Raw genomic sequence first — 23,705 nt, forward strand, 5'->3', positions numbered from 1 at the left:
CTGGGACCCAGGTCTTGCATATGCTACCACTGAGCAAGCCCGTGATAAGCAGTCCTTTTAAGTTAGTTTTAAATGTCACTTAGCACCGTGTGCATGTACACGCCTGCGACCGTACAGATGTCGGAAGAAAGCTTAGAGGAGCCAGTTCTTCCGCTGTAGAGGTAGGCTTAGTCATCAAGCTTGTACCAAAGCCTGTTTACTTACTGAGCTATGTTGCTGGTCCCTCGTGTGGGATTCCTAAGAAATACTCAGTCTCTCAGCCTGTTCTTGGTATGCTACCAGATTCTGTAGCCCTGCTATAAGGGTGAACTATGCAGTCTCTAGTGAGGAGGGAAAACAGCGTAGGCAAGCAACAGGATGAGAGAGGCTCTTGAGTACTCCCCATTGAGAAACCAGGCAATTAAATCACATAAGGGGCAAAGGGAGGAGCTTGCTGCCCACACGTGTGCCACAGGAGATGGTCTCCACCCACCAGCCTTTGCCTAGGAGTGGAGGCGGATGTCGATATATGACCCACCTTCCTGGAGAAGTAGACAAGGTGCTGGAAAGAACTTACGTCTTGAGTCGTGAAAGGACAGCTAGGTGATGACTGCCCAGAAAATAATCTTGATCTGTGCTTGTTTGAAAGGAAATGGTCCCCAAAGGGAGATGTTTCCCTGCTGGAGGAAGTGTGTCACTGTGGAAGCAGGCTTTGAGGTCTCATGTATGTTCAAGCCATGCCCAGTGAGTCAGACCACTTCCTGCTGCCTGTGAGTTAAGATGCAGAGACTCTCAGCTCCTTCTCCAGCACCATGTCTGCCTGCATGCTGCCATGTCCTACCATAGGGATAATGAACTAAACTTCTGAAACTGTAAACTGGTTCCATTGGCAGCGGAAATCTCAAAACAGCCTAGTACAGACTCTGTTGTGTGGTTGCTAGTGTTGACTCTGATGAAGATTTATAATGAAAAGGGGGAGCTGAGCAAATAAAAACACAAAATGTACAGATTGTGAAAGGGGCACAAGAAAGTAGAATAGAACTAATCCTGTGTGCAAGGAGATAAACGGGTTAAGAAATGGAACTCAGGGAGTGGTGACCTCAGGGCAAGATCCCACCCAGTCAAGTTTCCAATTTATTAAAAGGGATTAAAGAAAAGCTTAGAGCTGGGCATGATGGCACACGCCTTTAATTCCGGTGCTCCAGAGGCAGAGGTTGCCTGAGTTTGAGGCCAGCCTGGTCTACAGAACAAGTTCCAGAACAGCTAAGCTTAGGCAGTGAAGAAAACCATGGAAACCAGAAAGCTGGTGAAGATGCAATTGAAGAAGAACAGGGCCATGTTCCAGCCCCAGCAAGTAGCAGAGCTTGGCAGCTTTGGCCACAAGGTTCTGGCTTTAGAGTCAAGGATGGAAGAAGGGAGTTATGGTATTTGCGTCCACAGCTAAGGAAATCTGCTGAGGCCAGGCATGTGTCATGGGTGTCACTGAATGGAGACCCAAAGAGGCCACTGCATGAAGCTGTGAATGTGAAGCCCGGATTGCCTTGGAGACCCCAAGATATTGGCGATGCCACAGCAGAGAGACGACTGCCGAGTGGAGCTGCTGACAGGGAGTGGAACCAGCTCAGGAGAAAGAAGCATGCTGCCGTCAACAAAGCTGAGTGGAGCTGGAGATCTGAAGAGTGTTTTGTCATCAGACATGGAGATGCAGAGTTTGGAGTTTGCCCAGCGAGTGTTTGCTCTTGCTTTGATCCAGTATTTCCCCATTGTGCTCTGTAGTGATATTTCGCTTGTGTTTTATCAAATAGAGATTGCCTGGACATCAGAGTGCTGAACTAAGACACTAGAGGCCAGGGGGTAATGTCTCACACCTTTAATCCCAGTACTCGGGAGTCCCACGCCTTTAATAGGAGCACTAGGGAGGTGTAGACAGAAAGGGATATGGCTAGATGAGGAGAGGAATATACGGAGGGAAGACACAAGAGCTCACTGCAGTCTGAGGTTTGGTGGAGGCAGTTGCAGTCTGAGGATAAAGTCTGAGGACACAGTCTGAGGACAGGATCGCCCCTTTGGTCTGAGCATTGGTAGAGGAAAAGGTCTCTCTAGTGGCTGGCTGCTCTGCTTCTTTGATCTCTCAGCTTTCGCCTCCTAATATCTGACTCCAGGTTTTTATTTATTTATTGACAACAATTAGAATTCATGCTACAATGCTCCCCTCCCTGTGTTTTGGAATAATAATATACATCCTGTGCCATTATGTGTTGGAAATATGTGATCTGCTTTTTGATTTTGGTTTTATAGCAGATTGCAGTTAAGAATCTATTTTGGTATAAAATCTGCATGAATCTCAGAAGAGACTTCAAACTTTAGACTTTTAAGTAAGTTTGAGTCTGTTATACTATGGGGACTTTTGAAGTTGGATTGAATGCATTTTTGCATTATGATATAGCTTCAAGCCTTTGGAGGCCAGGCAATGGAGTGTGGTGGTTTGAAAGAAAATGGCCCCCAAAGGTAATGGCACTAATGAGAGGTGTGGCCTTGTTGGAGGAAGTGTGTCACTGTGGAGGCGAGCTTTGAGGTCTCTTACATGCTCAAGCAATGCCCAGTGAGTCAGACCACTTCCTGTTGCCTGTGACTCAAAATGTAGGGACTCTCAGCTACTTCTCTGGCACTGTGTCTGTCTGCACGACACCATGTCCCATCATGTTGATAATGGACTAAACCTCTGAACCTGTAAGCCACCCCAATTAAATGTTTTTCCTTTGTAAGAGTTGCTGTGGTCATGGTGCCTCTTCACAGCCATAGAAACCCTACCTATGATGACAAGATCCATAGCCTCACCATCTACAAACTACATCACCCCACCATCTACAAATTACATCACCCCACCATCTACAGATTACATCACCCCACCATCTACAAATTACATCACCTCCCAACCCACAAATTACATCACCCCACATCTACAAATTATATCACCTCCCAATCCACAAATTACATCACCCCACCATCTACAAACTACATCACCCCACCATCTACAAATTACATCACCCCACCATCTACAAATTACATCACCTCCCAACCCACAAATTACATCACCCCACATCTACAAATTATATCACCTCCCAATCCACAAATTACATCACCCCACCATCTACAAATTACATCACCCCACCATCTACAAATTACATCACCCCACCATCTACAAATTACATCACCTCCCAATCCACAAATTACATCACCCCACATCTACAAATTACATCACCCCACCATCTACAAATTACATCACCCCACCACCTACAGATTACATCATCACCCCACCATCTACAGATTACATCACCTTACCATCTACAAATTACATCACCCCACCATCTACAAATTACATCACCCCACCATCTACAAATTACATCACCTCACCATCTACAAATTACATTACCCCACCATCTACAGATTACATCACCTTACCATCTACAAATTACATCACCCCACCATCTACAAATTACATCACCTTACCATCTACAAATTACATCACCCCACCATCTACAAATTACATCACCCCACCATCTACAAATTACATCACCCCACCATCTACAAATTACATCACCTCCCAATCCACAAATTACATCACCCCACCATCTACAAATTACATCACCTCCCAATCCACAAATTACATCACCCCACATCTACAAATTACATCACCCCACCATCTACAAATTACATCACCTCACCATCTACAAATTACATCACCCCACCATCTACAAATTACATCACCCCACCATCTACAAATTACATCACCCCACCACCTACAGATTACATCATCACCCCACCATCTACAGATTACATCACCTTACCATCTACAAATTACATCACCCCACCATCTACAAATTACATCACCCCACCATCTACAAATTACATCACCTCACCATCTACAAATTACATTACCCCACCATCTACAGATTACATCACCTTACCATCTACAAATTACATCACCCCACCATCTACAAATTACATCACCTTACCATCTACAAATTACATCACCCCACCATCTACAAATTACATCACCCCACCATCTACAAATTACATCACCCCACCATCTACAAATTACATCACCTCCCAATCCACAAATTACATCACCCCACATCTACAAATTACATCACCCCACCATCTACAAATTACATCACCTCACCATCTACAAATTACATCACCCCACCATCTACAAATTACATCACCTTACCATCTACAAATTACATCACCCACCATCTACAAATTACATCACCCCACCATCTACAAATTACATCACCACCATCTACAAATTACATCACCCCACCATCTACAAATTACATCACCCCACCATCTACAAATTACATCACCCCACCATCTACAAATTACATCACCCCACCATCTACAAATTACATCACCCCACCATCTACAGATTACATCACCTTACCATCTACAAATTACATCACCTCACCATCTACAAATTACATCACCTCACCATCTACAAATTACATCACCCCACCATCTACAGATTACATCACCTTACCATCTACAAATTACATCACCCCACCATCTACAAATTACATCACCTCACCATCTACAAATTACGTCAGTGATGAAACTCAGTCTTCCCCCTGTCTCAGAGGGGTCTTGAGTGCATCTTGATGCAGAAAATATTTGACAGTAGGGAAAGGATCCGTGTGTTTATGAGATCTTTGTGAGAACAGGACTGAGGGCTCCTCTCGATGAGTGCTTGTCTAATATGGACCTTCCTTTAATCCCCAGCACCACATAAACCAGATGTGGTGGTGTGTGCCCGTAATCTCAGGACTTGGGAGGTGAAGGCAGGATGATCAGGGTTCAAGGTCACCTTGACTATGTGGCAAGTTTGAGGCTAGCCTGGGCATCTCTCTCTAGGGAAAAACAAACTGAAAAAAAGTGCGTATATAAAAAAATTAGACATTGTTAGCTCAGGGAGTCATTCCCTGGCCTCAGTTCTACCACAGACATGAGGAAACTGCCTAGTCACTCCAATCTCTTGGATGTCACCTAATCCCCAGGCAAGGCTATGTTAGCATCACCTACGAATGATAGAACTTTCCAGGTAGGTCATGAACAAGGTGACTCTGCCATTTGATGAGAGTTTGGACTTCAGCTCCAAGTGTATCTGAGCGTATTGCTACCATAAAAGATCCTACAGCTGCAATAATAATCCAATGACACGATGGCTTTGAAACAGGAGGACTTTTTATTTTATATAGTATAGGGGATGGAGGTTCCGAATCAGTCGGAGAGGAGGGGTTGATAACAGCGCGGCCATCTGCAACATAGCATCAGTGCATTGGTGACCATCGCCTTAGGTCAGAGGAGATACATGAGAAATCCCTCTTGTTTGTCCCCCATTGGTAAGGAATTAATCATGTAGCCATACCACGTACAGCCGAGGCAGCTGTATGCCTACCTGTTCTCCTAACAGAGCGGAAGAAGCAGGAAGCTGACATCCATAGACAGCGGGCAATCTCTGCCACAGCCAACTCCCCTGCCTCCCAGCAAATCTCCACTTCCTACACCGTTCCACCATTGTAACTGGGGTGTAAGCCTGAGTGTAGACGGTGGGTAACTTGGCATTTAGTTTACAGTTTGTTAGACTTCTAAGAACTACCTCTAGGCTCGCTGAGTAAAAGGGCTTTCTGTGCAGCCTGTCAGCTTAACTTGGATCCCCAGAACTCATATAACAGCAGGAGAGACTCCACAAATGCCATGGTGTCTGTGCATGTGTGCACTCACACGTTATACACACGATACTATATATAAAACAATTGCATCTGCCCTGGGTGGAAAGGACAGTGTGTTACCCAGAAACTGTTACTTTCGAATGGAAACACTGTATTCATGGCCTGACAGCTAGCACCTGCTTTCTCTCCGCTCCACTGTCTCTGTTGGTTCCACCTTGCTACCTCATAAGTGAAATCATACAACATTGTTCATGGTATGGCATTTGTCAGAATTTCCTGTTTGAACTGGCCTTGCTCTTGTGACAACCCTCCTGAGTGCTGGGATTGTAGTGTGAGCTACCATGCTTGTTTTGTTGTTGCTTGCTTGTTTTTCCTTTTTAAAGCTAAACAATGTTTCATTGTATGTAAAGTACCACTCTTTTCATCCACTGATTGGCGCTTGGGTTGTTTCTGTCTTTGGCTGATGTAATGTCTGTTGCTTTAAGTATTGGATTACACATAGTGTGCCTGGTTTTACTCCTGTGGTTTGTGTCCTTGTCTCTGCTGTGATAAAATTTTATGACCAGGAACAATTTAGAGAAGTGTTTATTTTTGGCTTACAGGTCCAGAGGCAGAGATTTGTGTCAGGATCAGGAACACGAGTGTGTTCGTGCATGTCGGTGTGTACATGATCTGCTGCAGGGGAGTCAGATCTCCTAGAATTGTAAACTGCCTGATGTGGGTGCCGGGAACTAAACTCGGGTTCTCTGGAAGAGCATCCGCAGCGCTCCTAACCACTGAGCCATCTGTCCAGCGTTGTGAAGCGTACCGTTCAAAGGCGGCTACTAAGTCACAGAGCCATGCGGCTATCACACCCTATTCCTAGCTTTTTTATTTCTCTGTTGAACAATTTTAAGTCAATTTTATTGGGTGACACTTGGTGTCTAAATACTTTGGTATTTGTCTTTAGAAATTAGGACCCTTGCCCCACTGTCGTGGATGGCTTCAGCATTTTTTGGAGAGAGGGAATTTCCTCACAAAGCCCCACTGGCAAGAGAAACTCCTTCTAGTACAGGTCACTTGCCCCATTACAGCGGGAGATGGGTGGAGAGAGTTTGGTGCTGTACCAACCTGTAATGAGGACTCCTGGTTGACTTTCACTATGTTTGCAGAGCAGTGGAGTTGGAAGTTCGGTGCTTTCACAAAGGCCACATTCTTTTCACCTTCTATTCAGCTGTCCTCAATGTGGTGCCTTGGGTCCTCATATATGTTGTCTCGTGGTTACAAGATGGATGCCATGGCTCCAGCTGCTGTGTTTTTACTACACTCTCCCAAGTAAGAAAGAAGGAGCATATGTAGAAAGGGTTTTCCCTATTGAGATGCAGCCCCTTCCCATCTGCCACCCAGCAGACTTCCTTTTGCATGTCAGTGGCTAGGTTCAAGGGAGTCTGGAACGGTATCGTCAAAGGAAAACGAGGTAGCTATTGGGCCTAACCAACCATGACATATATGGTATCCTTGGGCGAAGCACATTGCTGTCCCAAATAAAATGGTACTTCTCTTGACTAAGAAAATCAGAAGTTATATCCTCCACATATGGGCAGTGTCTGTTCTCATTCTTTTTTTTTTTTATGTATATTCAGAACTTTAATGTACTGTAAACAGAAGTCAGCTGACATTTTGAAAACATTGATTTGGTATTTAATAGACATGTGGGAAAATGTTGGAATCATGGTTATAGTTGCAAAGGAACTTCTTAATTCTTGGAGACATATTCTTAAACATATAACCGAATTGTGAGAGGCTGTGGCATGGAGACTCTGAGGTCGTATTCAATCCCTGTGCTAGTGAAAGGGAAGTTGGGGGTTCTCCTTTGGAGGTGTTGGCACAATGAGCTGCATCTATTTCTGAGAAAAATAATCCTCCGGGCCATGAGTCTAGGAGGGCCCTGTCGTCATCTGCTGGGTGAAGCTAGAAATCAAGAAAATGGAGGAGAGAAACAACCACTGCTGTTTCTGTCTAGGGATCATCATATTTGGGGAAAGGCAACATTTTATAGAAAGCCTTCACTATGCGCATGTTTCTTTTTTTTTTTTTGCCAGCATCCTTAAAAACATTATTTTGTGGTGGAGCCTGACCTTGTGGATTTAATGATGCTGTTTATGCTGCTGGTCAAGACAAGTCATCATAGACTCTGAAGGCGACACCAGGTCACCTAACTCTTGTGGTATCCAAAACTTAGGATGCAGTAAAAACAACTTTTATGTCAGGACTGGTGACTTAATAGTTGGCTCCTTTTCCTCATGCTGCTTTGCATCTCAGAGTCTATCAAAATTATAGAAAAACAAACAATCCCTGTCGTTCTCACCTGTGATCGCCAATGGATTTCCACATTTGCTCATGACGCGCCTGGCAGAGGCTCCCAGGAGGCTCCTGGTTCATAGACACAGTGACGGTCCTGGCCATTAGTGGGTGGCTCATTCATCTTTTGTGCTCCACACCAGCTGGCCCTGCGAGTATATGAAAAATCGCCGTGGCAAGGGGCTCATCTCCTGAAAAACTTCCAAGTGAAAAAAGATAAGCAAAGACCTCAAGTGGTGCTTGCAGCGGAGCTCACGGTCATGTGTCACTTAGCCGCAGAGACACATCCTGAGACGGGTGTCATTTGATGATCTCATCGTCATGGTAACATGCTTACACACACTGACTACATGGTGCCAGGTGGAATAATCTCAGGGGTCGACGGCAATAATCTCACGGGACAAGGTTTGTCCCGACCAGAAATGCTAATTCACCGCACGTGACGACAGCTAGCAGTTCTGGTGACCGGGCAGGAGGTGTGCTTTCACTGTGTTTCCAGTTGTTTTAGAAATGTGGGGAGGTCGGTTCCATGAAGAGGTGGAGGCACAGAGCAAGCCTAGCCAATGTCACATAACGACCAGTAGTAGCCGAGCTGGAACTCTGAACTCCGGTACCTCGCGGATTAGCCACACTGCCTCCTCCTGCTGGTTCAGGCCAGACAAACCTTCTCTCTTACAGGCAGACACTTTCCGCTGCTGGAAAGTGTTATCTTAAGTTCTGCAGCTTGTCAGTCACCAGTCAGAGTGGTCTCAAGGGCCTCAAGCAACGATGATCCAGGGGGCTTTCCCTTTCCATCTGTAGGTGGGAGTTTGTCTGTCCATCATGTGGTACGATGGAAGATTTGTCCGAAGGGATGCACTGACCACAGGGTGCCATGTTCCCAGGTTTTGATAGCCTCCTTTGTGCTGGAAGAGCTACATGACACTTGATAACAAAGTATGAATAATATTACTGTTATCATTGGCTTTTTCAAATAGGGCCCCTTTATGAAACCCTTGCTGGTCTCAGACTGCCTCAGCCTCCCAAGTACTGAGCTGATTGACATGAGCCACCGAATCTAGTTGTGACTTTGACTTATAAGGTGCCCCTTTTTGGACAAGTTAAAGTGCATGGGGTCTTAGGGGACAAGCTCATGTGGGCGTAGAATACATGCTTTCAAGAGAGTTTAACTTTTCTCTCAGTCTGTTGAAGCCAGAAGACTTCTAACACATCAAAATGCAGACGGTGGGAGATGCCCCCGATCCTTTATCTGTGGTTCGTTTTTCCCTCTGGGGAAAAGCAAGAGTTTTGGAAACACAGAAGGAGCAGAGGGAGCAGAGGTTTCGCCACCTCGCCCCTTGCTGTGCAGCCTGCCTGGCGCACAGATTGGGTAAGCGTGTACATCACTCACACTCGCGGAATGACGTTGATTGGAAGAGAACACATGGCAAGACGTGCGGAGCTGGCAGTGCTGACTCTGTGCCATGTGGCCATCTGGGTAACAGCTTAGCAAGTCATTTCGATAAATAATGCCATTTGGAGGAGCGTTTCAAACCAAAGCTGAGGGCCAGAATTCTTTCAAGAAGGTTTTTATGCAATTTTGGCTCATACCCTCCTTTTGTCAAAGACTCGTTAGGTCACATTCCCGTGATGCTCAGCTCTTTGGGGCCAGGGGAACGTTTATGCCTGGTTTTTCACTGTGAAATACCAATGGAAGATTAGTATCAGCGGGGTAAATACCACAGAGAATGAAAAGAATCACAGTGTATTTATTATACATGGATAAGGTTCTTTTTTTAGACTTATTATTTTACTTTCTGTGTACGAGTGCTTTGCCTGCATGTGTGTGCACACCATGTATGTGCCTTGTGCCCACAGAGGCTTGAGATCCCCTGGAGCTGGAGTCACAAATGGTTATCAGCCACCATATTGGTGGTGGGAATTGAACTAGGGTCCTCTGCAAAAACAGCAGTGCTCTAAGCCACTGAGCCCTCTCTCCAGCCCTAAATAAAATTCCTAGGAATGTGGAATATCTCCTCTTTCCTTGAAGAGGCTTCTTCATTTAGCTCAGGAGAAGAATGAAACTTACCCTTATGTCTTAGTTAGGGTTACTTTTGCTGTGATTGAACACCATGACCAAAAGTAACTTTGAGAGGGGAGGGTCCATTCTGCATATAATATATGTTATATAATACACGTTCCATATAACAGTTCATCATTAAAAGCAGTAAGGGCAGGATCCTGAAGGCAGGAGCTGATGCTGAGGTCATGGAGGGTACTGTCCACTGACTTGCTCCTCATGGCTTGCTCAGTCTGAATTCTTACAGCACCCAGGACCACCAGCCCAGGGCTGGCACCACCTACAATGGGCTGCATCCTTCCCTGTTAATCACTAACTGAGAAAATGCCTTAAGTAGGATCTTAAGGAGGCATTTCTTCAACTGAGGCTCCTTCCTCTCTGATGGCTCTAGCTTGTGTCAAGTTAACACAAAACCAGCCAGCGTATCCTACCAGTAAACGAGTGAAATTTTCTTTTTATTTAAAAATAGTTATTTACTATTAATATGTGTATGTGCACATGCATGCAACATATATGTAGGTTGTAGCATGGCACGTTTGTGAAGGTCAGAGGACAGTTTTGTGAAGCTGATTCTCTCCTTTCTGCCTCTGAGTTCCAGGGATTCAATTCAGGTTTCCGGGTTTGCACAGCAAGTGCCTTTTCCAGCTAAGCCATTTCTCCAGCCTTGGTGATGTCGTCTAGTGGAGCAATGAAGCAGTTTGTGTTCAGGAAGGATGGAAAGCAGAGAGCCACCTCTCAGACTTTATTTCAATTCTGAGGATGCTACCATGTGTAGAAAGCTAAATGCTACCAAAATGTGTATTCTGTGCCCCCAGGCACTTGTTACCTAAGACCCTATCCAAACTAATTCGCTCAAATTCAAGGGGAACTTTGTAAAGTCACAATCACAGCTAGACACAGTGGCCCATGTCAATAGCTCGGCACTGGGGGAGCTGAAGCAGATGTTTGAGGTCAACAGGGACTTCATTCTTAGACACCACTGGGGCAAAGCTGCGGGAGTTGGTTTATCAGGTCCGTTACTGCACTTCCTCTCTGAGGTTCTTAGTCAAGTTTGTTTCCTGAACTGGCCCTTGGTCCCAAGTAGCACAGGCGGTCCCCATCATCTTCTGGGCCCCACAGAACTCCAACACCAAGACCAGAGCACACCGCTTGTTTATCTATGGAAATTCTCTGGTCACGTTATAAGCTGAGTGTGAACCAAAAGAGGACCTGTAGATTCTCCGGGACAAAAGAGGTGTGTGTGTAACAAGGTGTACCACGGAGGCAGAACTGAAAACATGATTTGTCATGTGGGATGCTGACAGGTCAGTAAAGCCAGAAGTTGGTCTTGAGCTTTTTCTTGTAGTCTTCTGGTCTCTAGAGGGTCCTGACAACTAACAAGGTCTTTGCAAAGGAAGGGTGAGTAGGGAGATGGAGTAAGTAAGGGGACTTTCCCCTGATGGAGGAAGGTCATTGGCTAATAAAGGAACTGCCTTGGCCCATTTCATTGGTTAGAAGATAGGTGGGAGGAGTAAACAGAACAAAATGCTGGGAGGAAGAGGAAGTGAGCTCAGACTCGACAGCTCTCCTCTCCAGAGCAGATGCCTCAGAGAGACGCCATGCTCCCAGCTCCCAGGCAGACGCACGTGATGAAGCTCCGACCCAGGCTGGACTTAGGCAAGAATCTTCCCGGTAAGACCAGTGCTACACAGATGATAAGAAATGGGCTAGTCCAGGTGCGAGAGTTAGCCTAGAAGAGGCTAGATAGAAATGAGCCAAGCAGTGATTAAAAGAATACAGTGTCCGTGTAATTATTTCGGGTAAAGCTAGCCGGGCAGGCGGCTGGGGTGTTGGGGACGCAGCCCCGCCGCCCATATTACTACATTCCCCCTCCATGCAATACACACACACCATACACACATGCACCACACACACACATACCATATACACATATACCCCCCACCCCCCACATAACCATACACACACACATACCACATACACACACCACATACACCACACACACCACTCACACCCACATACACACATACCATACACATGCCACACACACATACCACACACACACCACACACACACACACCACACACACACCACTCTGGTCTTAAGCATACCTGTTAGCTACCAGAAGAACATAGCATGGTGGGTTCTACTGTGTGTCTGATTTATGTCCTTCGGTGTAAGAATCTTTTTCTGTGACTTCATCTGACTTAGCTCATACATGTTTCTCAAGTCTTATCACAGTAATTTATAAACTGTTGAGGATCTAACAACATTCAATGAAACAGTTGAGACTCACAGTTTTAAAAGAAAAAAAACAGATCAGAGATTTCAGTATAAAACCATAAACCTTTAGTAAAAAGGACTTGGGGGGGAATCTGAGATCAAGAGATAATTGAGAAGTTCCTAGGTTTGACAGTTTAAAAGGGGGACCTATAAAAAGAGAACTGGGCAGGTTAGATTTTGTGAAAAGCAGAATTTCTTGCTTTGCAAGTAACGTTCTAAGTGAGCCACAGGGATGTGTGGCACATTCCTAAGCCCCAGCTCTTGAGAGGGGCAGGAGGGGGAAGGGAGTTTAGGGCCATCCTCAGCCCTCTTGTGAGTTTGAGGCCCGCCTAGGCTATCCGTGAGCCTGCCTCAGACAAACAGGTGAGGCAGAAGATGTGTCCGTGGGGAAGAGTGCTTGGCTGCTCAAGTGTGAGGGCCTGAGTTTGGTCCCCAGCACTCCTGGAGAAGCCAGATGTGGTCATGTGTACCTGTAAGCCCTGAACTAGGCATGGGGATTTCTGGAGCATGATGGATAGAGGTGAGGGGTCATGGTAAGATCAGTTACTAGTTGACGATGGTAGACATTGGTATGCCGGGGATTGCCGGTGGGGAGAAGGCATGATGACTGGACAGGGTTGCACTGTGTCATTCCTTACAGTGAAGTGAATTTGCAATCATCTTTAAAGGGAAGGAATGCATAGTCTTTGTGAAATCCTTTGGAAGATGCACCAGGGTAGTTCTGCTGCAAGCTAGTAATACAGTCGTGCATAGACATCTCCCAAAGCATCTCTTCATGCTAAGAAAGGGCAATTTTCACCTAACCTCAGGCGGAATATAGAGAACTTTTTCCATAACTTGGACATAAGTTGTCCTAGGAGAGTTAAACCAGTAAAAAATAAAAATGGTTTAGAAGCCTTGGTCACATTAGGTTTTTCTAAAGCAAAACAAACAACTAACACAATGAAAAAATAAAAAAACATGCCCTGCATGGGGAGGGAGACCTGAGAGCCCAGCCTTTGGGAGGTTCAGCCAGGAAGGTTGTGTTAGGGCCACCCTGCTTCAAACCAAACCAACAAAAACCCGAACAATAACAGTAACAATAACAAAAAACAGAATGGAAAGAGCTAAGGAGACGGCTCCATAGCTAAAGTGCTTGCCATACAACATAGGGACCTGGGTTTGGATCCCCAACACCCGGGTGAAAATCCAAGCCTGGGAAAACTCTCCCGACCCCAGCACAGGAGTGGGGTGAGGGCACAGAGACGGGCAGATCCAGAGCTAGACTATTTCAGCAGTCCAGCACAGAAGTGGGGTGAGGGCTCAGAGACCAGCGGATCCAGAACTAGACTATTTCAGCAGTCCAGCTGAAATAGTGACCTCGGGTTCAGGGAGAAGCCCTGTCTCCAAAAATAAGGTGGAGAGCAACACAGGAAGACACGGGCGTCAGCCTGTGGCCTTTGCGTGTGTGTGCACACGTTGGCACTCCCCTGTACCACATGTAGAAATCACCAAGAGCATATCCCATCACTAAAAACAGATAAAGCCACAGGAAGGCAGACTAAACATTAAGTGGTTAAGATTTTTTTTTTTTTGGAAAGTCATTTGAAGGAAAACATTACCAGAAAAGCTATCTGTGCCTTTCTAGAATACGTGCTACTTGGAGAAGAAAGTCTTGTTTTTCCGAGTTGTGCTCTGCAGATAGGAGCCCGGTCCCAACACATGGATTCGTCTGCTCAGTCAGTCCAGTTACAGCACTTCTAGAACAGGATTGTATACAAGGCTCTTAGCCTGCACCATTGATGGTCTGCAACACGACCCTATAAAGCAGAAATTGCTCTTAGTTAAACTAAGGTGTAAGAGGTGGGATAGCCCACCAGAGATCGTGTTGCTAGTGGCTGGCGACGTCGTTCACATCCTGGTCTGTCCATGGCATTTCTGTCCTACTGCATCTTCCAAGGAAATGATGGCAGCCAGCCAGCTTGTTGCCATGTTCCTGGAGGTGGCTTCTTAACTCTTTTTGTGTACCTCTGATTTCCCATAGTCCTAGCAGAGGAGCCAATGCATTGGCTCCTTTGACTGTTCTGTTTCTCACTGTGTGTTTGCAGGTTGGTATTCTGATTTTATCAGCCATCCCCTGCAAGCATGGTGAATGTTTTTTGTGCCATCTTGGTAGATTGTCTGTGCTGTTTGAGTTCACCAAGGAACTGACTAGAGAGCTAAGAGTAATCCTCTCACTTCAGACTCAAGACGGCTGATCTCAAAGCGTCCTTCAGACTCTCCTGCCTTGGGTCAAGCTGCTCCTTGACTCTGGAACAGGTTGAAAATAGAACAAAACCGCTTAAAATGCAAAGTGGAAGCATTGTGCCTTTGAGAGCAACTAGAAGGCTGCTGGATCTCATAGCCTAAGACACCTGTAGAGAATGGCTAAGGAGAATCTTCCTGACTCTGCCACCACCGTTTAACAGGGCTTCCATAGCCAATTTCTGCTGGGTGTTGTAAACATCCATCGGAAGGTGTTTGCGTCTTCTTCTTACCTCTCTATCTGCTCCTTGGGCTCTTCCCAACCAAAAGCACTGTGATGGCAGACCTGTCTTCAGACTATGAGAAACATAAAAGGCTTTTCATTGTCCTGTGTTTCCTGGGACTTTCTGAGAATTTAGAAAGTTTCGTAGTAACAGTATGAAGACAGGTAATATTAACTTATTGGATTATGCTATATGTGTAGTTGGGATTCAACTCTCTTTTAATATGATAAATTAACTTGTTACTGTCTCATGGTCTTAAGAAAAAAATAAAGGGGAATCAGTAAGTAGGAGGGAAAGGGATGTTGGAAAGATGTAGGAATCGAAATGCTTTTAGTAAAGATGGACTTATGCTTGGGGCTTAAGACGGCAGATGCTTTCCAGAAGATAGAGGGAAACTGGAAAACCTAAGCAAGTCACACAAGCTCCACACCACCCCTGAAGACCCTTAATGTTGGCTCTCCATAAGGGATGGGTTTTGTTGGTCACCTAGAATTCTTTCCCTGATTCTGTGTAGCCTTGGATATCCTGGAACTCACTCTGTAGACCAGGCTGGGCTCTAACTTAGAGATCCACCTGCCTCTGCCTCCAGAGTGCTGGGATGAAAGGCGTGCGCCACCACCGCCCAATGGAATCTTTCATTTACTACTCACATTCTGTTGTCACTCCTCGAAACAGCCAATCTTGAGCCAAAAGGAGCGGGGCTTTCACCCTCATTCTCCACACCCTGTAACTACCCCAGTTTGTAAGGTTTGGGGGCTCTGACTTTACAGAGACCTCCCCTTCCAGGTTCCCCATCACTGAAGAAGGATGCTTAAAAAAAATATCCCACATGAGCTCAGAACTGAGTATAATAGAGGGTTATTTATTTAGGGGTAGGCTCACAGATCACAGCCCTCTGCTGGAATGGGGAACAGCAATCAAATCCCACAGCCGGAAAAGAGGCTGGACATGCGCTTTACATCAGCAAATATAGTGTAAGAGGTCATGCCCAAGTGGGTGGGTAACTTAAAGGCTACTGGCAGTAGGAATTCCTACAGCACCTAGTTCTAGCCGGGCGATGGTGGCGCACGCCTTTAATCCCAGCCCTCGGGAGGCAGAGGCAGGCGGATCTCTGTGAGTTCGAGACCAGCCTGGTCTACAGAGCTAGTTCCAGGACAGGCTCCAAAGCCACAGAGAAACCCTGTCTCGAAAAACAAAAAAAAAACAAACAAACAAACAAAAAAAGAAAGTTCTAAGCCTAATACAAAGTTATATACAATAAGAACAAATATCAGGCATAAAAATTAGAATTACAACCAGCATAAACAATATCAAGCAAGAAACATGTAATAAATGTTTCAATAATTATCCTATCCTAACACCCCACCATCAATAAAGACCTGCACCACCTTTAAAAATGTGGCATCCCTGTGGTGGCTAGTGTGTTGCTGTCAAATGGGCACAATGTAGAATCGCCTGGAATGGGGTATCTGTGGGGAGTCGTCTGAACTATGCTGGCCTGAGACCAGGCTGTGAGCCGTTCTTAGCTGGGTCCGTGGAGGTGGGAGGAGCCACCCTGAATGTGGCCAGCACCATTTGATTGGGCCCTGGACGGAATGGAAGGGAGGGAGGACAAGCTGACATTAGTGTGCATGCTAGTTCGTTCTCTCTGCTCCTAAGCGGAATGTGTGTGATCCGTTCTCTCTTGCTGCTGTGACTTCTCCATAATGGTGAACAGTCAGCTGGAACCGTGAGCTAAAGCAAACCTTCTGTCCCCTAGTGTTTTTGTCAGGGCAGTTTGTCACAGTCACGGGAAGTGAAGCTAAGTCACCCAAACACAATGTCTGTCATTTCTCCACTGTGCTGGTTGGCGCTAACCGAAAGCCTTGTTCATCTTGAGAACCCACTGGAACCGCTCAATAACTTGCTACCAGTGAAGTTCAGATTTGCAAAGCATCTGGCGTTTCCCCCGTGAACTGCTAGTTTATTTCGTACCTATTTGTTTCTAACACTCTTTTCTCTAGCCTTAGCTACATGTCAGATCCATCGGGCTGTTTATATTAATACTTGCTCTGGACTTCTATACTCCGCATCTCAAAATACTTTGTCTCAAAATACTTTGAACATATCACTGCATGTGTGAAGCTGAACATTTTCATGAAAGCCCTCCCATTGGGTCATAGCTGCGATTAGGAATCTTTATGCTAGTACCAGACAATGGTGACCTATTTTAACCTTGGGATTTTCCTGCTAAGAAGATGACAGTAATAACAGACTTGAATCGTGGTTTTATAAAATCGTGGGTTTCTTTGCTGTTGTTGTTCTCGGTTGGACTTTCCATCTTGAAAGAGTCCTGTGGATTCTTGCCTTCACTATTAATGCCTGTTCATTTGATTGCAGTGGTGCAGGCATGGATGGGAAGAAATGCAGCGTGTGGCTGTTTCTACCTCTCGTGTTTACTGTGTTTACTTCAGCTGGCTTGTGGATAGTGTGAGTACGCTTTCGTTAGCAATGTAAGAGTCACGTGTGATATCGAGAAAATCCAGGTTTGGGTACTAGGACATATTTGTATAGATGTATTTCTAAATGTCATATATATGTATGTATATATATGTATGTATGTATATATATCAAATAGTTTTTCTAAAGTAAAAAAATATGTGTGTATTAATTCAACCTTACTAAAGTTGTCAATTTTTCTCATCCTTTATTACTTAAAGTAAAATAACAAAGTTGAATAATAAATTATTTAAAATAGGTAATGAAGATCCCCACCCCATCCTTCTTTAACAGAAGGTTTTGCTATGTAGAGTAGGCTGGCCTTGAACTTGCAACCATCCTCCCACCCCTGCACACTGAAATTACAGGCTTGTGCCACTACACAGCCATTTGTTCTTCTCGTGAAGCTGTTCTTTGTTTTCAGGCAGAGTCGCACTGTGTAGGCAGGTGAAGCCTGTTCCAGGATGGCTGGCTTGTTCCATGTAACGAATGTTTTCAAAGCTGGTTGCATGAGTTCATATTTACAAACTTTTCTCATTTGACACCAGTCAATGCGCTGTGGGCTCTGTTTGCAACCAACTCGTGACAAACTCTAAGGTGTTTATAAAATAGGTGTCTCTACACTGGAAGGCCTGGCTTGCTACCAAAAGCAAGGTCCCATAGTTGCTGATTTCAATCCGTACTGTCTTAAGAAAACTCACGAAGAATGGTTTCACTGGCCTGTGGTGTAGGTCAGTGATGAAACACCATAGCCAAGGCAGCTTACACAGGAAACCATTTTATTGGGGCCTTCTGGCTTCAGAGGGTTAGAGTCTGGAGGCTGGAGCAGCTGGGAGCTCACGTCTTGATCTGTCAGGAGGAAGTAGAGAGAGCTAACTGGGAACGTCTGAGTCCTTTGACCCTCAAAGGTCACATCTCAGAGGCACCTCCCTCAACAACACCGCACCTTCTAATCCTTCCCAGGCTGTTTCACCAACTGGGGACTAAGTATCCGTTCTCATTCAAACCACCACAGGCTTGATGGCCAGGAGAGGGGAAGAAGACAGAAAAGGAAAAATGGTAGTCATATATGCCTGAGAAATTTTATGAAAGCTGTGATGTTCATCCCTTGCCCCCAGTTTTCAGATTATAATTGTCACTGTTTGAACATGAATTCTTCTAAGGAATTTAAGGATGCTTATGTCTCTGTGTGGGTGTGTGCAGCTAAGTGTAGATGCGTGTGCAACCTAGAGGCATCAGATTCCCCCAGAGCTGAAGTCACAGGAGTTGTGAGCTACCTGACATGGGTGCTGCTGAGAACTGAACTCAGGTCCTCTGGAAGAGCAGCATGTGCTCTTCCCTGCTGAGCCACATCTCCAGGGCCTGATGACCATGGCATTTGAGCTTTAAAGCACCAGTGATCTATGGGTAAAGAATTGCAGTTGTCACGGTTGTGCTGATACACAGCTGTAACCCCAGCACTTGGAAAGCTGAAATAAGAGAATGATAGGTTTTAGGCCAGCCTGAGCTACATAACAAATTCCAGGCCAACCAGTGCTATAATGGGATCCTGTCCCAAAAAGAAAGATAAATGTAGTTAAAGATCTTTTTCTGTCTGTTTGTTGGTTGGTTGGTTGGTTAGTTCAGTGTTTTGAGAGGGAGTCTCACGTAGCCCAGGCTGGTCTTCCTCTCCTTGTGTAGCCGAGGATGGTATTGAATTCCTGATCCTACTGTTTCCCTATCCCAAATATTGGAAATACAGTTGTATGTGTTCAAACATGCCTAGCTAATGAGCGTTTCTTAGAAAATAATGGCTATGACATCTACCCATGATATAAATAAATTAGATAGTTAACTCAATTAAAATGAGAAATATTAATTCTTGGGGGGTGTTTTAAATTGTGTTGTTTTATAAACTGGTCATTCTTTCTTGCTAGGTATTTTATAGCCGTGGAAGATGACAAAATTTTGCCATTAAATTCAGCCTCAAGGTAAAGATTACATCTAGAGAAATCACTGCTCCGTCATAGAGTCAGCAGTGACTTTGCCTTAACCTGTGCCTCTGTGTTTCTTGTTACCTAGGAAATCTGGCGTGAAGCATGCTCCGTACATTAGGTAACTCTGATTCTTCCTGACCTGTTGAGTTTGAGGAAAGTGCATGTCAGATGCATGACGCTACCGATTTGAACAGCCAACCGCTAAGGCTACGTCTTTCTCCAGTTTTGCAGGCGATGATCCTCCCGCCAGTTGTGTGTTCAGCCAAGTAATGAACATGGCCGCCTTCCTAGGTAAGACGGGCAGGAACGGTGCTTTATGGGCTCTGCTCCATTTCTGTGTTAAATCCTCCTGAAGCCACACCAGAACGATGGGGGACCCGGCTGACCATTGAGTATCATGTAGTGTCAGGATGCTGAAGGCACGTTTTTGTAGTAATGACACTTCGCCACCATAAATCCTTCTGCATCCCCTGTCTCCTCCCCAGCCCTCTTCCCTTTGCCATCTTTATCTGGTTCTTCATACTCAGAACTTTATTTCTTCTGCTGTGTGAGATAATATATTTTACATGTGAAATCTTGCTGAGATGGTACTAGGATGCTCTATAAAGAGGACGCCTTATTTATTCCTTCCCTGGCAAAGATGGATGTAGCAGGCTTTCTCTTGAGCAGCCAAACAGCCCCCAAATCATGACAGGGAGACTTACTATTAGTTATGAATGCTCAGCCTTATCTTAGGCTTGTCCCACCAGCTCTTATAATTTAATTTAACCTGTTTCTCCTCATCTACATTTTGCCTTGGGGCTTTTCACCTTTCTCTCATCCTGTATGTCTTACTCCATGTCTGTCTGGTGGCTGCTGTCTCTTTCCCTTGTTCTCCTCTCTCCCTCTTGTTCTCTTGAGCCTAGAGTCCTCCTACTTATTCTCTCTGCCTGCCTGCCCCACTTTTCCTGTTACTGCCTAGCTATTGGCCATTCAGCTTTTTCCTAGACCAATCAGGTGCCTTAGGCAGGCAAGGTAAAACAGCAGCCCATCTTTACATCATTAAACAAATGCAGCCGAAACAAACACACCTTCGCCTAGTTAAAGTAATACTCCACGGTCATGGGAAAGTAGGTAGGCTCTGTGGTGCATATCTCTGTTAACACTGACCCTAGGATGATGTCCTCCTGTGTGCCCACATACATATCAAGCCGCTGTGTGGAAAAGTAGGTTTAAGAAAAAGTACCATTTCTTTGAGGCCCAACGTCCTGTCCCCCAGGATCTGCAGGTACTTTCTGAGCCCTGCCAGTCCTCTGGAGATGGTGGGAACCAGCCATGCTCTTTTCTCTTGCTGAATCTACTTTGTATACCATTTTCCACCAAGCCAGGCCTTCTAAGCATCTTGTCAGCTGTCTGTCATTGCTGGCATGCTGTCGGGAGAGGACCAGGAACAGCACAACAATGCCGGTTTTTTGAAGGATTTTTTTTTTTTTTTTGCACAGTGAGACTTTCATTCCTAGCAAAAGATACAGATAGATGGCACTGCAAAGAAAGTGTCGGCTTTGGGCGTCCTTATCCCCTGTGTCCACATAGTTCATTTACATGTAGAGCTTTGCCTCTCCGTCCCAAACAATTTCCTACTCATACCTGCTGTTTGCCTCCACACATACACATTGAGATACAGTTTTATGAAACCCAGATTGGCCTAATGCTTACTATGTAGCCCAGGATGATCTTAAACTTCCAACTTCCTGCTTCTACCTTCCGAGTTCTGGAATTGCAGGCCCGCACCACCATGCCCAGTTTCTATGGTTCTGGAGATCAAATCCAGAGCTTTGGGCATGGTAGGCAAGCATTCAACCAATTGAACCCCATCCCCAGCCTCATGTGTATTATATTATTATTCCTCCCCTCTCCTCATCCTTCTTCTTGAAATAGGATCTAATTTAGCCCAGGCTAGCCTTGAATTAACTATGTAATGATGGCTTTAAGCTCCTGATCCTCCTGCCTGCATCTCACAAGCATTGGGTTAGAGCCATGTATTCATTTTTTTTATTTTTATTTATTTTAGCCAGGTATGGTGATGCATGCCTTTAATCCCAGCACTTGGAAGGCAGAGACAGGTGGGGTTCTGTAGACAGCCTGGTGAGTTCCAGAACAGCCAGGGATACACAGAAAAACCCTGCCTCAAAAAAAAAGAAAAGAAAAGAAAAGAAAGAAAGAAAAGAAAAGAAAAGAAAAAGAAGAAAAATATTTATCTATTGTATTTTATGCATATGACTTTTGCCTACATGCATGTATGTGTACCACTTGCATGCCTGGAACTTTATGGAAGTCAGAAGGAGGCGTCAGATGCCCTGGAACTTATGGAAGTCAGAAGGAGGTGTCAGATGCCTTGGAACTTATGGATGTCAGAAGGAGGTGTCAGATGCCCTGGAACTTATGGATGTCAGAAGGAGGTGTCAGATGCCCTGGAACTTATGGAAGTCAGAAGGAGGCGTCAGATGCCCTGGAACTTATGGATGTCAGAAGGAGGTGTCAGATGCCCTGGAACTTATGGAAGTCAGAAGGAGGTATCAGATGCCCTGGAACTTATGGATGTCAGAAGGAGGCGTCAGATGCCCTGGAACTTATGGATGTCAGAAGGAGGTATCAGATGCCCTGGAACTTATGGATGTCAGAAGGAGGTGTCAGATGCCCTGGAACTTATGGATGTCAGAAGGAGGTGTCAGATGCCCTGGAACTTATGGATGTCAGAAGGAGGTGTCAGATGCCCTGGAACTTATGGAAGTCAGAAGGAGGTGTCAGATGCCCTGGAACTTATGGAAGTCAGAAGGAGGCGTCAGATGCCCTGGAACTTATGGATGTCAGAAGGAGGTGTCAGATGCCCTGGAACTTATGGATGTCAGAAGGAGGTGTCAGATGCCCTGGAACTTATGGATGTCAGAAGGAGGTGTCAGATGCCCTGGAACTTATGGATGTCAGAAGGAGGTATCAGATGCCCTGGAACTTATGGATGTCAGAAGGAGGTGTCAGATGCCCTGGAACTTATGGATGTCAGAAGGAGGTGTCAGATGCCCTGGAACTTATGGAAGTCAGAAGGAGGTGTCAGATGCCCTGGAACTTATGGATGTCAGAAGGAGGTGTCAGATGCCCTGGAACTTATGGATGTCAGAAGGAGGCGTCAGATGCCCTGGAACTGGCGTTTCGGACATTAGTGAGCCACAGCACGGGTGTTGGGAATCAAATCAGGTCTTCTGCGAGAACAGCAAGTGCACTTAACTGCTGTGCCATCTCCCCAGCCCCATGTGTACTTTGAGAAAATGTTTACTTTAGGGAAGGGAAGACTTAGCAAACTCACTGGAAGATTGTTAGCCCAGGATGCAACATGGGTAGAGTCTTGGTTGGTCCAAAAATCTCAAACCACGAGAAACACGAAGAACACTCTGGGAGACTCCGAAGAGGACTTCCCTGAAGTTCACAAAGTTTTGCCCTGGAGCTAAATGTGTTTTTGTCAATGCCTTTCCTGCCGAGGTGTCTCCTAACCAGGAAGTGTCTGCCCCACAACCACCAGAAGGTCATGATGCTGGGTCTCTAGGTCAAAGGGCATTCCTTCCTGCCCTTGACCACAAGGGTTTTTGTGTCTCAGGTGGTCACAGTGTCTAAGGACACAGCACTCAGCAGCAAGCAGAGTGTGTGGCTAGCGTTCATCTTCCCAGTCTTATAACTACGAGCTTTACACTTCTTTACCCTTCTTTTAACACCTGCTCCTCTAAAAACCCCCAAGCCAGGCGTGGTGGCTCGCGCCTTTAAACCCAGAAATCAGAAGAGGCAGATGGATATCTGAATTCAAGGTCAGCCTGAACTAAGCTACATAGTGAGTTCCAGGCCAGCCTGGGCTACATAGAAATCCTCTGCCTACAAATAAGCATGTAAATAAATGACCCGGTAAGCACATTCATTTGTTAGTAGCCACCATGCCTAAGTGGCTACTAACAAATCCTTGCAGTTAACAGACAAGAGCGAACTTGAATTGCAGGGCTGGGGCCTTTCCCAGACGCTCTGCAGTCCCGGCACAGGGGCCCACAGGCTGACAAACTCTGCGTCGGGAATCCTCTAGGGCCCAACACGGACATTAACAGCTGTGATTTCCACTCCAGAGCCATGACAGAGAGCCCTCTAAACACTGCCTCTTTTGATCACAGCACACAGGAGTCTGCCTTCACGCGAACGCCGTTGCAGACTGTCCTCCATGGGGCTTTAAGGAAACCAGCGAGCATATTGGAAGCTCCACGTTGTTTCCTTCGTAGTCTATGGACAAATTGCTATCTCCCAGTAGTCTTTGGTTTAGCATCTAAAAACAGCCAGTTTGCACACT

The 23,705-nt window shown here is 45.5% G+C and overlaps 1 protein-coding gene across 6 annotated transcripts in view; it reads left to right on the plus strand.

Annotated features, from left to right (window-relative positions):
• Nucleotides 1-23,705, plus strand: part of Tmem150c (transmembrane protein 150C) — a 69,011-nt gene that overhangs the window by 31,637 nt on the left and 13,669 nt on the right. For 5 of the 6 annotated variants that reach the window (XM_075942954.1, XM_075942953.1, XM_075942955.1 and 2 more), the window contains exons 2-5: nucleotides 17,274-17,363; nucleotides 19,289-19,342; nucleotides 19,434-19,466; nucleotides 19,572-19,639. In XM_075942954.1, coding sequence (XP_075799069.1) covers nucleotides 17,284-17,363; nucleotides 19,289-19,342; nucleotides 19,434-19,466; nucleotides 19,572-19,639 — 235 coding nt within the window. In that variant the 5' untranslated portion in view covers nucleotides 17,274-17,283. Of the gene's footprint in view, nucleotides 1-17,273; nucleotides 17,364-19,288; nucleotides 19,343-19,433; nucleotides 19,467-19,571; nucleotides 19,640-23,705 lie in introns of those variants that run through there. The other variant, XM_075942958.1, reaches the window with a different exon arrangement.

Source organism: Microtus pennsylvanicus, chromosome 12 (genome assembly GCF_037038515.1).
Source record: "Microtus pennsylvanicus isolate mMicPen1 chromosome 12, mMicPen1.hap1, whole genome shotgun sequence".
Lineage (NCBI taxonomy): Eukaryota > Metazoa > Chordata > Mammalia > Rodentia > Cricetidae > Microtus > Microtus pennsylvanicus.